This window comes from Protopterus annectens, chromosome 17.part0, assembly GCF_019279795.1.
Source record: "Protopterus annectens isolate FY-2018-M chromosome 17.part0, PAN1.0, whole genome shotgun sequence".
NCBI classification, from domain to species: Eukaryota; Metazoa; Chordata; order Ceratodontiformes; family Protopteridae; genus Protopterus; species Protopterus annectens.
In genome coordinates, this window is record NC_056751.1 from 798634045 (window position 1) to 798651753 (window position 17709).

General features: G+C 36.5%; 1 protein-coding gene across 1 annotated transcript in view; it reads left to right on the forward strand.

Annotated features, from left to right (window-relative positions):
- The first annotated feature begins 1302 nt into the window (after positions 1-1302).
- LOC122791519 (extracellular calcium-sensing receptor-like) overlaps positions 1303-17709 on the forward strand; it is a 120804-nt gene continuing 104397 nt past the window's right edge. The window contains 2 exon segments of the mRNA XM_044059260.1: positions 1303-1356; positions 1517-1744. Of these exon segments, the coding sequence (XP_043915195.1) occupies positions 1303-1356; positions 1517-1744 (282 nt within the window).

Here is a 17709-nt window from a genome sequence, read left to right on the forward strand (position 1 = left end):
AGCTGTTGAATTTATTAAAACACCGCAAACCTTTGACTAGATTAAGGCAGCATAATTCCATGATAAATGAAAACGTAAAATAAGAGTGGCAAGTCTAAAACACGTGGATCATATTCTAATTTTAGAGGAGCTAAAGTCTGATACACATAAAGTGAGGACAATTCTGCAAATGATAAAGCCAGAAGACAGCAAGAAATGCATATGTTTCTAGAACTGATGCAACACCTTCCAAAGTTTGTACCTAACAATGTATGAGATAACTATAACTATGCTTATAAGAAATCTGTTTAGTAAGATGTAGCTTAGGACTAGAACTAAGAACAGAAAAAAAACAGTTCTTAAATGATTAATATAATAGCTGCATATGCACCAGTGTTAACATTCTAAGATGCAAATGTGCAAATTGCTTGAAAGAAGATGCCAGTCAGGAAGGTATAGGAGTTATGATCATACATGTCAGACCATTTCATCTGATGCAGTATCACTTAGACATGTACAAAAGAGATGTGCTCAGACTGTAAAGCAATAGTGAATGGACATATTGTGACTCAGAATAGGTCTAATTTTGAATAGCACTGGCTTGCCACCCAGAGGTGTAAACCTTGGCTCTATGATTGACATTGATGAAATGACACCTCGACCCCATATACAAAAATGGGAAAAACAAGTTGTGGATGGCCATATGCTACCAAAACCTGCTATTCCCATAACATTAGCAGGGACAAACACACTACTGTTTTGGATTTTGGCCTGCGAGTTTGTCATCTCATAATTTTGTTTACTTATTTATTCATTTATTTATTTGTAGTTGATGACCATTGATGTCCAAATGAGCATTGCCCATTTGCAGGGGTGTTCTGTGGTGAAAATCTGGAATCATTGCTAAACAGGCTTAAATGCAATATACTCCAAGTGCAGTAATCAGACAACCAATAAACATACACAATTCAGGGTAAAAAAACACAGAAACAGACTATCAAGAGATTCATTTTCTGGATGAAATATGATAACCATGACCTGCAGACTCAGTGATTGTTTGTGCTTTTGTAATGCCTGTGCATTTTATGGAGCTATGATGGTGACAACTTCATTATGATCCAACAGCCAGCAAAGCAGTGAGCAAAACCACTTGGGCTGCTTCACTGCCATTTCAGGTCATATGCACTTTGATCACTGCACTGTTATTCATTACTTCTTCTGGAGCCTTGCATTTCACAGTGATAGAAAGACTATTTTCAAATTACATATCTGTACACACATAGCTTGCATTTATAATAGACAAATTCACTATACTGTACAATAATGCGAGGCTCCAAACTGGAACACAGAACAATACTGTTCTGCATTTTTGATAAGGTATATTGCTAATATAATTTTCAGTAGCGTAGTGTATATGATTTGCCGTGCTTGATATTTTACATTGTATGATCAGGCACGTTATGAAGAATACTGTTTTTCAGTCAGAAATCAGGACTTGACTTCTCAAGATATAACAGAAATCTTTGTCCCAATTTAGCTTCTTCATTATTTGAAACATGTCCGTTTTATAACCACTGGAGGTGAAGAGTTGTCATTTGATCAATACGGTGATCCCCCAGCTCGATATGACATAATGAACTGGCAGATTTCTTCAGATGGCATCAGTAAATTTGTCAGGGTGGGCACCTTTGATGATAATGGTAGTGGAGGACAGCAGCTGGTTATGAATAACCGTGCCATTCAGTGGAATGAGTTATTCAGTCAGGTAAGCATCGAGTGTTTTCAAGAGTGAATTATTCTTGTTATCTGAAGTATCACATATTCTTCCATCTTTTCTTTATTATACTTACAACAACACAGTGATGGATGCAACCAAGATTACCTTATTGAAGAAAACCTGTGCTTAATTTTGTATCATTGTGTGATTTCCAAAAGAGGTCATAAGAAACTGATCCATGAGTAAAACTGAACATTTTTGAGATCTTTTGCAGAAATGCCAGTTACAGGTCTGTCTCAGCAAGATGTGTATTTTCCTACAGTTATATATCTAGTGTGCAAAAGAAAATGATTCTTGGTTTGAAATTACTGTCTTTGGAATTAATTATTAATTACTTATTTTCAAAATTTTAAACTTGAGATTAATGCAGTTTCAGAGTGAGAATATTTTGGGGCACAACAAAATATCATCTCAACTACCATCCCCATGGTTATGTCAGGCCCTTTAGTATGTCACTGCATCTTATAATCAGTAAAAGTACATATGTGTGTGTATATATACTCCATATACACAAGCTGATACAGAATTGTCTTGTAACAAAGAATATAGCAAATTCATTCAATATGCAGAATGATCAATAGCTTAAATGTTTTTGAAGTTTTAATACAATTATTTTTTATTTCATATTTGAGATTATATGATAATATTTTTGGCAACTGAGGCAGTGGTGCTTTGCTTTTAAAGTTTTATCTGCTTAATGGCCCATGCTTTAGCTATCTATGTATTTATTTTATAATATCTTTATTAACATTAAACATAGCATACTGACATCAGTACACATTCGATTATAAAATAGAAAACAAACCATTACATCTTTATTCATTTGTACACATTATCTTCTTCTCTCTTTCAGCTGTTCCCATTAGGGGTCGCCACAACAGATTATCTGTTTCCATTTCTTCCTGTCCTCTGCATCTTGCTCTGTCACACCAACCACCTGCATGTCCTCTCTTACCACATCCATAAACCTTATCTTAGGCCTTCCTCTTTTCCTGTTACCTGGCAGCTCCATCCTTAGCATCCTTTTCCCAATATACCCAGCATCCCTCCTCAGCACATGTCCAAACCAACCCAATCTTGCCTCTCTGACTTTGTCTCCAAACCGTCCAACCTGAGCTGACCCTCTAAAATACCGATTGCTAATCCTGTCCATCCTTGTCACACTCAGTGCAAATCTTAACATCTTTAACTCTGCCACGTCCAGCTCTGACTCTTGCCTTTTTGTCAGTGCTACTGTCTTCAACCCATATAACATAGCTGGTCTCACTACCCTGTCACTCTTACTGGTACCAGTCTGTCATAAATCACTCCTGACACTCTTCTCCACCCATTCCACCATGCCTGTACTCTCTTCTTCACCTCTCTTCCACATTCACTGTTACTTTGAACTGTTGATCCCAAGTACTTAAACTAGTCTACCTTTGCCAACTCTACTCCCTGCATCCTCACCATTCCTCTATCCTCCCTCTCATTTACACACATATATTCTATCTTAGTCCTGCTGACCTTCATTCCTCTCCTCTCTAGAATATATCTCTACCTTTTCAGGGTCTCCTTAATCTGGTCCCTACGCTCACTACAGATCACAGTTCATTTGCACACATTGTACTGATATGATTTCAGTCTTAACAGTTACTCAGTGTAACATTACATAAATTATTCAAGTCCTGCCTTGCATCATATAGCACTCCTCCCAGACATTATTCTGTGTGTATTGTTTCTACGGATGCTGTTTATTTCTATGAAGTTTACCCTTTCCCTTTTTCTAAAGATCCTGCCTTCAGTTCTTTTATGCCATTTATAATATTAAACACATCTGTTAAAGTTGCTTTTCTTTTTTTTTTCTATATCCTAATAATTGTTTTTTTTAGTTGCCAACAGCACTAAACATAGTAGAGCCTTATTTTGTCTGTGTCCCAGCTCAAAAGAATCAATTCCTTAATAAAATGATTTGTTCCCTACACGTCTGACGAAAGACCCTTTATAGAGTTTATAAAATCTATCAATTCATTACTTTCCCCACATCTTCAGCAATTGCTCTGGAAAAATTCTCTGAAGTCTGCTTGGGGTATAAAAGTATCTATGCAAACACTTCCAGGGAAGCATCCTAAACCTAATACATTTTGTTGCATACTTGGGAACCGTGCATATATCCTCCCACTGTTTCTTCGTATATCGCCCTTCCATACTCATTTATCAGTCTTATCTAATGTCCTCTGATTGATTCTTAGAGTTATCATGCATTATTTTATATGCCTTACAGATTACCCTTTTTCTACTGCAACTTCTGTTCTAGATTCAACTATAAACTCATCCAGCACTGATCTTTTATTTATCACTCTCCCATCCTTTTCTTCATGACTATTATCTGCTGTCAATCCCTGGTAAGGAAGGCAGTGTCTAACCCACAGGCCAAACTTTTGCTTGGCTTCATCTACGATTTTCCCTCCCTAATTATTTGCTCTCAATACCTTTATTCCTCTGTAAGTTTCTCCATTAGATTTTATCTCCCTCTGGCCTGCTTTCTACACTTGTACTTATAATCATCTTCATTGGTAAAATCTGTTTTCCCCATTCTTGTACTGGCTTAGTTCTCAAAATATTTTTTGCTACTTTATGCATTTAATATTCTGTATGGTTATTACTGTTAAGTGACTGCACCCAAAATTCTATTCTTTCCATATTTCATGAACTCCCCCGGCTTCAACATCATTTCTTTCCACTTTGATTTGTGGACTTCTGCATGCCCTATATATATGAGCCTTATCTCTATAGCTATAAAGTATCCCTTCAACTCTGGTAATCCTAAACCATAATGTAATTTAAAAAGACCACTGACCATAGACTGAGATAAAAAATGAAATGAACTTTATTGCTGAGGTAAGTGCTTTCACTCCACGCAAGTCACTTCTTCAGACCGCATAACACAAGCCACATACAGATGATTACATAGCAAATAAAAATAATTAGTGAAACAAGTCGTGCCAATGTTAGTTTTAAATGGATAGTGTCATTTAGTCCTGCACCTGTAATTTGTCAATAGTAGTCACACTCTTATTCATTTCACTAATGGCTTCACCCTCTACCAAATCATCACCATTAACGTTAGTTCTAAGGATGGATTTTATTGAGTGTGGATACAAGACTAATGAGGCTGAATCTGGCTTCTTTCATAGTATGGAACTTAGGGCAACTACAGCTCATCCCTATTTTTCTCAAGAGACCAGTAGACATGAGACTAGAATAGCCTCTAGTAATAGGAATTTGCCTGTGTCCCTAAAGTACACAACTGATATTCATGTTGTTACTGATGTGATTAAAAAACACTGGCTGGTTTTGTTGACTGTTGATATGATTAAAGAAGTTATAGGGGAAACACCATGTTTTAACTATAGAAATAAGAAATCTCTGAAAAGGCCATTATGCTAGCCAACAGACAGTACTCAGAAGGTAATGTTTAATATTGATTGTGGCACATTTCCATGTAGGAAGTGTAATTTTTGTGCCTATATATATATATATATATATATATATATATATATATATATATCTGTGTGTGTGTGTGTGTGTGTGTGCGTATATATATATATATATATATATATATATATCTATATATATATATATATATATATGTATATATATATATATATATATAGCAATGGCAGGTTTTTACATCCTGACCTATGGACTGAATTTAATTTTAAGGTTCATGCTACCTGCGACATGAGAGATATAGTTTTTCTGTCATATTGTGTGGTATATGCTTCATTTTATATAGGGAAAACTAGCAGGAGTTTAAAGGACCATGTAAGGGAACATCTATATTGTATTAGGACAGGCAATAAGAATAATGTCTTGGTGAGACATGCAATTGAAAAGGGGATTCAGCATAGTTTTAAGTTTTTGGTTATTGATTGTGTTTTTGCTGGTCTGTGCCTGGGGGATATCAACAACAAGACTGAGAATTTAGAGTTATACTGGATTGTTAAGATGAGAGGGATAGGGGATCAGGTTTGAAAGGGCATTTATCTTTGAAACCAGCCCTGAAAGCTTGCAGACTTCGCAGGTCTTGACAATATTTTTCAGTGTACTTTTGTTGCCCCGTTAGTAAGATATGCTTTGTTAAGCCCAGGATTTATCTCCCTCTCTTTTTTTAAAGAAGTTAAGTTGATCGTAGGCATTATTATTTTGTGTTGGTTTACTTGAACCCATTTATGCGGTCTCTTTAGTGACACTTTTGGTAATCATTGTGCATTAGCTATTAGAGATAATAAGTATATAACTTGTCGTGGAATCTGAAGTATTAAGGCTGTTACGCTACTTAAACTCTTGTTTATGTTGTCCTATACAATGACCTGAACTCTAGGGTTTGTTTTACCTTTCTAAGTGTTTTTAAACATTACTATTTATGTATATATTTTTATTTGCAATGTATATGCTGCCTTGTTTTTTCTGTTTTTGGGCTTCTTTTAACTTTTTAAGTGGTTTTAAGCATGATTATTTATGTACATACTCTATATATTTGTTACTTGCATCGCACATGTTGCCTTGAATTTTGCTTTATCTTGTCTCAGCAGTAGCTCATGTATGATGATTGTATGTTTGATTTGCTAAATTTGGTTTGATTGCTTATTTAATGATTGGATGGCTGATTTAGTATGCCTGGTGTGATTGGTTGTATTTTGATTGGATGTTTGATTGAAGTCGCTTAGCTTGATTGGTATTTGCTTTTGTGTGTATATATATATATATATATATGTATATATATATAAAGTATGGATGCCTATTTTCTGGTCTGAGGAAGCGATATATATTATCATGAAATTGTTTAGTGTTGTTAATTATTTTGTAATAAGGTTTAGTTGTTTTTGCCATGTTTCAGTGACTGCTTCTTTTTCTTTGGTTTACTGTTGTACTGTGGTTTGTGGACGCTGTTTACCTTTGCGTTGCTGCATTTTCTTATCATTATACCTATTCTTGTTGTTAGTGTTTGGCGCATGGCAGAAGGTTATAGTGTTGATAGTGAACTGGATTTTAATCCAACTTTACCGGGTATGGATGGAAAAAAATGATCATTTGATGTGGTTTTCTTGGTATAATCAAGGACAGTCATGGAGGAGTGAGTAACAATGAGACGTGTGTTGAGTGGGCTTTGCATTCTAGAATATGGACTTTTGAGAATGACATGTGCCATTTGAAATGGTTACAATTACAATTTTATCTTGAGGAATGTCTAAAATGGCATGTTTTCCCCAGGGGTCGTAGGATCATGAAAATGCATACATATGGGGAGCACTATCCTGAGCTATTAGCTAAATGGCAACAGCTCAGTACTGAAGTAAGTTTTAATTATGTTAGACTTCTTATTGATTTCTTTAAGCCGTTTGAGTCAGAACTTTTAAATGATGTTAAGAGACAGTAATCTGAGATAAGTGCTTTCCTGAGGACCTTGTAGGTGTAGCTTTGAACAAACTGATTGGTAATGTTTCCCTATGTGAGAAAAGATTACTTCTTCAAAAGAAAAATAAATTGAATAGAAACACCTGGGACTTCGAGAATGGCAAAAGAAAAAGAAATTGAATAGACTGGGACTTTGAGAATGGTCATGTATTTTCATGGCCTAGGACTGTTGATCATTCATCCTTGAATGGTTGCCACAGAGATAATGTTAATGGTAATGATTTGGTAGAGGGTGAAACCATTAGTAAAATAAATAAGAGTGTGACTGCTATTGATGGCTCAGTGTATACTACTTCATGAGGAGGACAGACATCTGTTCAAACTCAACCTCATGTTCGGAAGAATACTACTTTGGTGGATGTACATGCCAATGATAAGGGAAGCATAAGTCCAATTTGTTCCAAGCAGGTTTTTACCACTCTACTCCCTGCCCACTTGACGGGGTGATACATTATCCCCAGACCAATCCAGGAGCTGGGGAAGGACGAAGTGGAAGTAATGAATAGACATGGGAGGTTACCGAACCATCAAGCGGATGTGACAGCAAATGTACACTCTTTGGTTTTTAATTTATCACATAGATCTTTGACTGAAATGGAAAAGTGTGTTTCGAGAAAAGGATTCTCATTGATTCCTGGCCAGAGAATACATTTAACTGAGGTTATTATTGATTTCAGATTGTTCATTAGGAATCTTCTGTTGAAGATAATGTTTACAGATCAAAGTAAATACTGATATTAATGTTTTTAGGAAATCAAGTGTTTATGCTCCACAGACTCATCCATTGTGTGATACTTTTTATGCTGTGTGAACATGATTTGTTTAATATTTTTTTGCAATGGGCAGCATGTTCATGCTTTTAATAATCTTACTAAACCTGTGAGGGAGTCTTTACTTGCACTTAAAAATGATGAAAATATTGTAATTTGACCAGCTGCCAAAGGGGGCTAGGTTGTTGTTTTGGATAAGTGTCTTTATTTTTCTGCCATTAAAGATATGTTGTCTGATGACAAGATTTATGCTAGAGTTTCACTGAGAGATATAAATAATATGATATTGAGGGTACATAGGATGGTCAGTGACTATTCTTTGAGTAAATGTGTTAGTTCTGATTTGGCTAACTATTTGACTGCTGATTTTCCATTGATTCCCATCTTCCACGGACTACCAAAGGTCCATAAAGATCCATTTATGCCACTGTTTAGACCAACAGTAGCTGAAGAGGGTGGTGTATGGAGCTTTTTAAAATCTTTTTTAAATATCTTTTTTAAATATCATTGATATGGTCCTTAGGGGCTCAAAACATTTTCTTAATAGTTTATATGCTTTTACCACTATGAACTCTGTTTCTGCAGAATTTCTTTTGGTAACACTGGACGTTAACTCCTTATTCACTGTGATTCTTAATTCTATAGGGGTGGAGTACATTGAAAATTATCTTCTTGAGCATAGTACCTATGACCTATGACAAGGCTAGGACTGATTTGTTCTTTCATTGAGGTGGCATTGGAAAATAATGCTTTTGTTTTTAATGGTGAGTACTATTTACAGACATCAGGCATAACCATGGGCACATCTTGTGCTAATAGCTATGCCAATATGGTACTCACTCAGTGGGCAGATTTGTTTCTGTTTGGGTCATCCAGATTTAATTTTCATGCTATGTTTCATCATCACTTTGCTGATGATATTTTTTTTTACTTTGGACAGGTATGGCTATCGAATTGGGTAATTTTGTTGAGTATTTGCATGGTACCACCTCTTTTTCGAAGTTTACTTCAAAGTATTCTCAAAATCAGATTAAGTTCTTAGATGATGAGGTTTTTCATAATTTGGATTTGAAGTTTGGTGCCAGGATGTTTAGTAAAGGATCTCATATGAACTCTTTATTAGACAGGTCTAGTATGCACCCTGCCCATATTTTTAGGATTATTGTTAAGAGGCACAGCATGCACATCTCTAGGGTCAATGTGAGTGAGGAGGGTTATTCCAATGATATTAGAAAGCTAAGGATGGATTTTGTTGAGTGTGGGTACAGGAATGATGAGGTTGAATCTGGCCTCTTTCATAGTATGGAGCTTACGACAACTAGAGCTAAGCCCTATTTTTCTGAAGAGACCAGTATTCATGAGTCTAGAATAGCAAGTGACATTCATGTTGTTACAGATGTGATTAAAAAACATTGGTTAGTTTTGTTGACTGATGATATGATTAAAGAAGTTATATGGGAAACATCACTTTTAACTATACAAATAAAATGTCACTAAAAAGGCTATTATGCCATCCCACAGATAGTACTCAGACGGTAATGGTTAATATTGATCACGGCACATTTCCATGTGGAAAGTATACTTTTTGTGCATATATAGATAGCAATGGTAAGTTTTAACATCCTGACCTAGGTAATGAGTTTAATTTTAAGGTTCATGTTACCTGCAACATGAAAGATATAGTTTATCTGTCATATTGTGTGGTATGTGCTTCATTTTATATAGTGAAACTAGCATGAGTTTAAAGGAGCATGTATGGGAGCATCTATATTGCATTAGGATAGGCAATAGGAATAATGCCTTGGTGAGACATGTAATTGAAAAGGGGATTCAGCATAGTTTTAAGTTTTTGGTTATTGACCACGTTTCTTTGGGTTCACGCCTGGGGGATATCAAGAACAAGACTGAGAATTTAGAGTTACTCTGGATTGTCAAGATGAGAGAGGATAGGGGATCAGGTCTGAATGGGCATTTATCTTTGAAACTGGCCCCAAAAGCTCCCAGACTTCGCAGGTTTTCACAATATTGTTGCGTGTACTTTTGTTGTCCCTTTTGAATTTAAAGGCAGGCTTTGCTTGAAGATATATATTTTTTTTGTTAAGCCCAGGATTTATCTCCCTGTCTTTTTCTAAAGAAATGAAGCTGATCGCAGACATTATTATTTTGTGTTGGTTCACTTGAACCCATTTATGCGGTCTCTTCAGTGACAGTTTTGGTAATCATTGTGCATGACCTATTAGAGATGATGAATACATAACTTGTCATGGAATCTGAAGTATTAAGGCTGTTAGGCTACTTAAACTCTTGTTTATGTTGTATGCAATAACCTGAACTCTTGGGGTTATTTTACCTTTTTAAGTGTTTTTATTTTATTTGCACCGTATATGCAGCTTTGCTTTTAGTTTTTGAGCTTGTTTTAACTTTTTAAGTGCTTTTAAGCATGATTATTTATGTACATATTCTTGATATATTTGTTACTTGCATCATACATGTTGCCTTGAATTTTGTTTTATCATGTGTGAGCCTTAGCTCATGTACGATGATTGGATGTTTGATTTTCTACATTTGATTTGATTGGTTATTTAATGATTTAATGGCTGATTTAGTATGCCGGTCTGACTGGTTGTGTTTTGATTGGATGTTTGATTGAATTTGCTTGGTTTGATTGGTTTTCACTTTTGTATATACATGGAAAGTATGGGTGGCGGCGCCTATTTTTCTGATCTGAAGAAGTGATATATATATATTATTGTGAAAGCAATTAAGCCCTTACCATTTTTAGTTATTTTGTAAAAAAGTTTAGTTGTTTCTGCTGTGTTTCAGCGACTGCTTTTTTTTTTTTTGTTTGTTTATAAGTGCTTTGAGTGTAACATTTAGCTGTGCCGAGCTACTTGTCACAGTTGTACCAAATGGTCTTCTACTTTTTTATCATGAGCTTTTTTTCTTCAGAACCTCTTTGTTTGTGTCCTGAACGCAGAGAGGACCTTTTATTCCTTAATTTGCAGATGACTTTTTTTGGTCCTCAGTTTATATGTGAGGGTTGAGTCAGATTGGGAAGCTGCACAAGGTGTCAGAATACTTAGGTATGGTTCTGTTGCTAGGCAACCTCTTATTATACATCACTAGGCTGGGAATTAACTTCTTACTTAATGATTCATTAATCATTTTCCTGGACAAAGTATGATACATTTATAGAAGTATGTCACTTCACACATACATAAAGGCACATGCTCTATTTTCTGCAGGCAAGATATTTATTTTGCAGTCCAAAAAGTAGAATGACGAGATGACACCAGGGTCCCAGTATAAAATGAACAATCTTTCATTTTAAAACAACATAAGCACTTTCACAGCTCTTGCTGCTTCTTCCAATGTCAGTATGGTGTCTGGTGTCATCTCATCATTCTACTTTTTGGACTGCTTTATTCTGGTTTATTTGTTTGGTGAGACATTTACACAGCACAAGTTGGTCATTTTTTTCCTGTAAGATATTGATTTTATTTATTCATGCTTTGCTGGCCAGCATAGTTCTAATAGGTCAGCTGCCTGTTCTCAGGGAATGCCCAGGGCAGTACTCATACTGACTAAAGAATATTTAGCAAGTACAGCAGAGAACTTCTACTCTTTCAGGGAGGGACAATTTAGGTTGAATGGCTGAAAAGTAGAAGGATAAATCTTGTTGATCAAGAATTTAGAGTGGTGGGAAATGGTGTTGGTGAAGCAGAGAGCAAAATAATGGAAATAAATGTGATTTCTCATGATGATGGTGAGATTCAATGTGAGCAGAGATAGTAACAATCGTGTAGGTGCCACACAATGAGTGGCAGCACTATTCGAATATGCATGCTGTCATTGTGCCTATATAGTAGCAAGCGCCTTTCTGTGGTTGGCAATAGTGTTCACAGCCATGGAAGGGTGCTTGCAAGCACCAGCACACAATGTAAACAAAATGCATCACATATAGGCAATGCTTAGATATGAGCACACTCTGTAACCCAGACATTTTAAGAGGAAGTACAGTGAAGCAATACAGAATGAGAGGAAGTGACATGGGGGAATTGTTCCACAAAAATGTAATATACTAAGTTACTAATGTTGTAGAGGAGAAATGTTTAAATTGTACTCATATCCCACAGACAAATGTGATTAAAGTGTATAAGATGCATTTTGAACATAAAACCTGCAAGTCTGATGATATGATAATTACTGTGAATGTCAATCCCACAGGTACACACGTAAATAATAACAGATGTGCTGATAAAGGATGTAGATGGGGACATTTATTTATTATTTATTTTATATTTGTTGATCGGGTTTGTCCGACTGGGCTAGAAATGCCCATTTTCAGCGAAGGCCCGAGGAGAAAAGTTCCAACAGAAAATAGAAATTTTACATATTAAATACATATAGAAATACATTCATCAGTACCACAGATTACTGCATTACAGTGCCACACATTACATTCATCAGTACCGCACTTTATTGCATTACATGACATAAGACTGCATTCCAACAAAGAGGAGTGTAAATGTGATATACATATTAATTAAATGGTAGTCTTGAGATAACCGTTTGCAAGGAACAAAGGTACATTATGAGATGAATGTATAGAATGCAGTCATAGCAAATGAGGATGTATATACAAGTCATTGATGTATGAAAGCTGTCAGAACCAATGTATTATCCATCTCATTATGTATACATAAGAACAAAAGGACCTTACAGTTGTGATGGCAGGTAACTCAGTAATGCACATGTCTATGTAAAGAAATGAGAGTGGCACCAATAGGAAAGGGTTTAATCACTTATGAGCATATAATAAACAAGCACGTGCTATATGTTTATGTAAATGATATATGGCAATGTTATAAAAAATAAGATACAGAAGTGATCAATGTCAACACTGAGCAGAAATGTCAGGAGTCCAGTTTTGCCACTGCTGATTTGCAAACATGACTGACACACTAATACTGAGTATACTCACATATAATTCACAGGGACAGTAATAGAACAGCAATTCAACAATGGCAACACAACAGAGTGTTATAACAGATGATTAATCATGTCTCCTGATGCTCACCATGCATTTAATACAGGGTCTATATTACATTATCGAAGTTTCAAAACTTTGAATCTTATATGGTCAACACCATATAATCAACATGTTGAAACATTGAAAAAGTAATAAAACAGAACAACCTACAAAAACAAACCATTTAAATGCTCTAAGTGGGGGGGGGACTCCCCCCCCACACCCCTTGCTACTTAAATATACCAACTCTGAGATTGCACTACAGTGCAGAAAAGGAAATCTTCCCTTTCCATGCTGTATGGAGAGCTCCGTTAAAAGATGCAAAGTTTCAAGACTTCGATCATACGGTGTCGCCTATATCAGATTTGAAGTTTTGAAATTTTGATCTTCTGATATAGACCCTTTCATACAGTTTGGCATGTTTATGGAATCACACATCTACCATTAAGCCACATATTGTGACAGAAACAATGGCAGTGTTAAACACATGTCTACAGCATGACATGCAATACAGAGTATAACTATCTTGTGAACAGGTAAAGCATTTGAACAATGAATGATGTAAGGAACATTTGCAGCCTCTCCTTTCAGAAGACATGTCCAAACAGATATGAGAGAGATGCATAACAATCATAGGTGCCACAGACAGTCACCTAACGATTATGTATGGAAGGGTCTATATTAGATGAACGAACGATCAAAATGTTGAATACAACATGCTCCACACACTTTGAACGTTCATCTAATCAAACCCTTACAATAACGAAAACCAGAGTTCTGAAAAGTTTTGTTTGTCCCACACCTTTCTTATGTTAACATTCAACACACACACACACACACACACACACACACACACACACACACACACACACACACACACACACACACACACACACATACAACTAATACACATAAACCCATACATTCTCACATAATTCAACAACATTCAAACCTTTGCCCCCCCCCCTCAACTATATATACCAACTCCGAGATCGCTCTACATTGGAGAAAGGGCAATAACCTAGTAATCACAACACACACACAAAAGTACAGAATTCACTTACCTAGCCATTCCAGACAGTGTAGCGTCCTTATGTCACAAGCTGCACTCACCACCAGGGCCAACTAAAACTTTTCGGAACTCCAGTTTTCATCTTTGTCAGTCTTCGAATAGATGAACAATCGATCAATGTATTTCGAGCATGTTGTACTCAACATTTGATCATTCATTCATCTGATAGGAACCTGTATGGAAGAACACCCCCAAAGGGTGGACAGAGCTATCATACCATATGAGGTGTACTGACAACCTACCTGTTATGACAATGCATGAAAAAGCTGCTCCATGAGTATGTGTAAGTCACTGTAGTTTTTCAGACAGATGTCACCAGATTCATCCCCCTGCCTATTACACAAGGTGCTGTCCAGACCCTTGTATTGACTGCATATGCCACATCAAATACCAATGGATGCTGTCACAAAGAACTGGATTGAATGTGTGTGTCAACACAGCAGATATGGGTGTAATATGAGCAATTAGATTTAGTCAGAATGCCAGAAATGAACAACACATGCTACTGTCTACACAACACTCAGCATTGCAATATAACAGATGCTTTGACACAAGGAAGTAGGACCCACATTGTGTAAGAAGTGAACACAAGTATATCTGTGTAGGTATGCTATAAATGCCAATACCCAATGCATGTGCCACAGAAAAACTCATAAAACAACATACCCAATATAAAACTTTCAATGCAATGTAGTCACAACCTGTGATGATATATCATTGCCCAACATAAAAATGGATAACAGTACCTAGATATAATGGTGTTTATGTAAAAGTAATACCTTATATAATATTGCCCCTGTCAGGAATTGAACAGCAAGTGATGCGACTCTACTGACTAATGACATATGTAGGAACCACAAGCAAAACAGTGGAAGTCTTACAACTAGTATGACAATCCATATATGCTAAATTATTATATCATCTGTATGTGTGGTAAACAATCTCTGAGATGAAAGGGATCATGGAGGTCTGTCACAATGTCAGTGGACAAATTATCACTGCAGTATGTCATTCATGCATTACAGTATAAGGTCCGCCATTGCTAACAGGCAATGATACTGGTTGTCAAACACATGAGCATCTGACAGCAGACAGTGCATGAATATTTCCCAGGATCAATGCCCCATGGTAGAAATGTCACTACAAGTGTGACATATGTTGTTATGTGAATGCATTACATCATGTTTTTTCTGCAAGAGATATGTGTTCCTGTGATTGCTGTAGTACATAAGTACCATATAGCATGTTGTCTCATTCCCCCATGCCAAAGGATAACACTTCCTAGATCTGTTATGTGAGGAACATGGAAGCCTATGTCATCATTTCTCTGAATAAAAACATTTGTATGTGACAAATTGCCATTGCTCTTAGTATATGTGTACAAAGCCAATGTGCATGACAACAGTGTTAGCAGCATGTACAGCCACAATAACACTGACATAATTTAGTTTGAGCAGTATGGATGGATTTCAGATAACTAACCAAGATTACAAGCCAAACATCATTGCTTGAATCACAAGCATCACATTGCCATGTTGAGGTACAAACAGCTACACATCATATATATCCATCCATGCATCCACAATCCATTTTTCACATTTTTGCACAGGGGGTCGGGGTATCACTTTACCAGTGACCAGTCATCTAGAGCTAAGGTTTACACCAATGGGTGCCTAGAACTGCTGTTTAGCTATACATCACATATGTTTTTGCAAAAGAGTATCCACAGTATGAAGGACACCCCCACAGCTGGACTCCAGCATCCTACATATGTTGTTACACAGTGTACAAAGCACACTATCAAAGTCATGCAACACAGGAGAATGCATACTCCAAATGTGACATACGGCATGCATCTTAGAAGTATGTAATCATTGTGTGGATAAAATCCCACTCCCTGTTGTCTATCTCTGTACCCCTAATTGCTGTCCCTATTGGCAGAATTTCCTTTCTGCATTCCCTTGTTGGCTTAATTCTTAGAATACTTTCTGTTACTTTATAAATATAATATTCTGTATGGTTATTGTTATTTTCCTTAAGGATCTGCACCCAAAATCCCAATCTGTCCTTATTTCTTGAGCTTCCCCCCTGTTTAATCCTTTTCCACTTTGAAGTCTAGCTTTCTGCTTGTGCTATTTATAGGAGTCTTAACTGTGAATCTCTAAAATACCCCTTCAGATCAGGTAATCTCAAATTACCTTGTTCTATTGAGAGGATCAACATATCCCACTTGACTCTTTGTCTATGTTCATGTAAGTCACAGGTGTCTGGTTAGATTACTGCAGCATGTATAACATCTAAAAGGCTGTAGTTTGATGCATGTGGCTTAAAGAATCAGGAGAGACTCATTGTAGCAAATGTTTTAAAAGCATCAGGAATGAATTGTTAGTTGGATTGGTAATATAGGTTCATAGGTGTGTACTAGGCTAATGGAGTTGGAGCCTTTACAGACTTAGCCCAAAAAATTTTCCCTGACACCATGCCACCCGATGTTAGTTCACAGTGCCTCTATCCAGTAGGGCAAATGGAGTGATCTCTGGGGTGAACATTCTGTTACCCATCTACTTGTCAAAAGCTCTCTTGAAGAGGGTCAGTGAGGTGCTCTGCTTGACATGAATGGGAAGCTTATTCCAGAGTATGGGCAGTCTTTGGGAGATGAACCTGTCCCACCAGCATGTTCTGTTGATTGTGGTAGAGAGGTTGTGTTCTCTGGAGTGTGTGGCATGGGGGGATTGGGATTTCTTTAGGTGTAGCATTTCAAGTAGGGCTCGGTCAGAGATGGCTTTGTAAGTCAAGTAGAGATCACCTCTGAGTAGATGATATGAAACTGAGAACAGCTGACATTTCTTGAGTCTGTCCATGTAGGACATGTGTTTAAGGCCTAGGATCCTATTTGTGAGGTACTTGTTAGATATTATGAATATAAGGCTAAAATTAATTCTGTTGTAAATATGCTGAAAGAAAAAGTTTGCTTGAATATATGTATAGAGTTTACAATGTGCATTCATACTATATGTATAACAGACAGGCTTCTCTTCACAGCATCAGGAAATGCCTAACAAAGCAATACTGGAAAACAAGCATTACAAATATCAATTAACAGACATCCTTTTTTATAAATTCAGCAATACGTGATGTTTTTCCAGTAGGAACAGCTTATACAGATGTTTCCTTTCAGAATGGCATCCTCACATCAGCAAAAGTGCTTAAATCACAAAAGGACAATAGAAAAGTCTTAAAACAGACATTATGTGACTTCCCACATAAGGCCAGAAAAACATACCAAGAGGAAATGTGTGCGTGACTAGCTCTGTATATAGCTATTGTAGTAATTCAGTTATGGGAGAGAAGGACAGAGAGAGGTATTTTGTAGAAGTCATCATTCATATCTGTAATGAAGGAAAACTTTGTAAATATATGCTACAAATATGACAGACTACATGTGGTTTGTTATAAAATAAGTTATCTGTAACTGTGCTTATAGCTGCAAAATACATTTCTTTATCAGTGTGCAAGCAAGCAAGCAAGCAAGTAAGCAGTAAGCAGAGCCATATAATTTTTCAGTACTTTTGAGGCCTCTCTAGCTATTGTAGGTGTCTGGTCAGGTACATGCCAAACG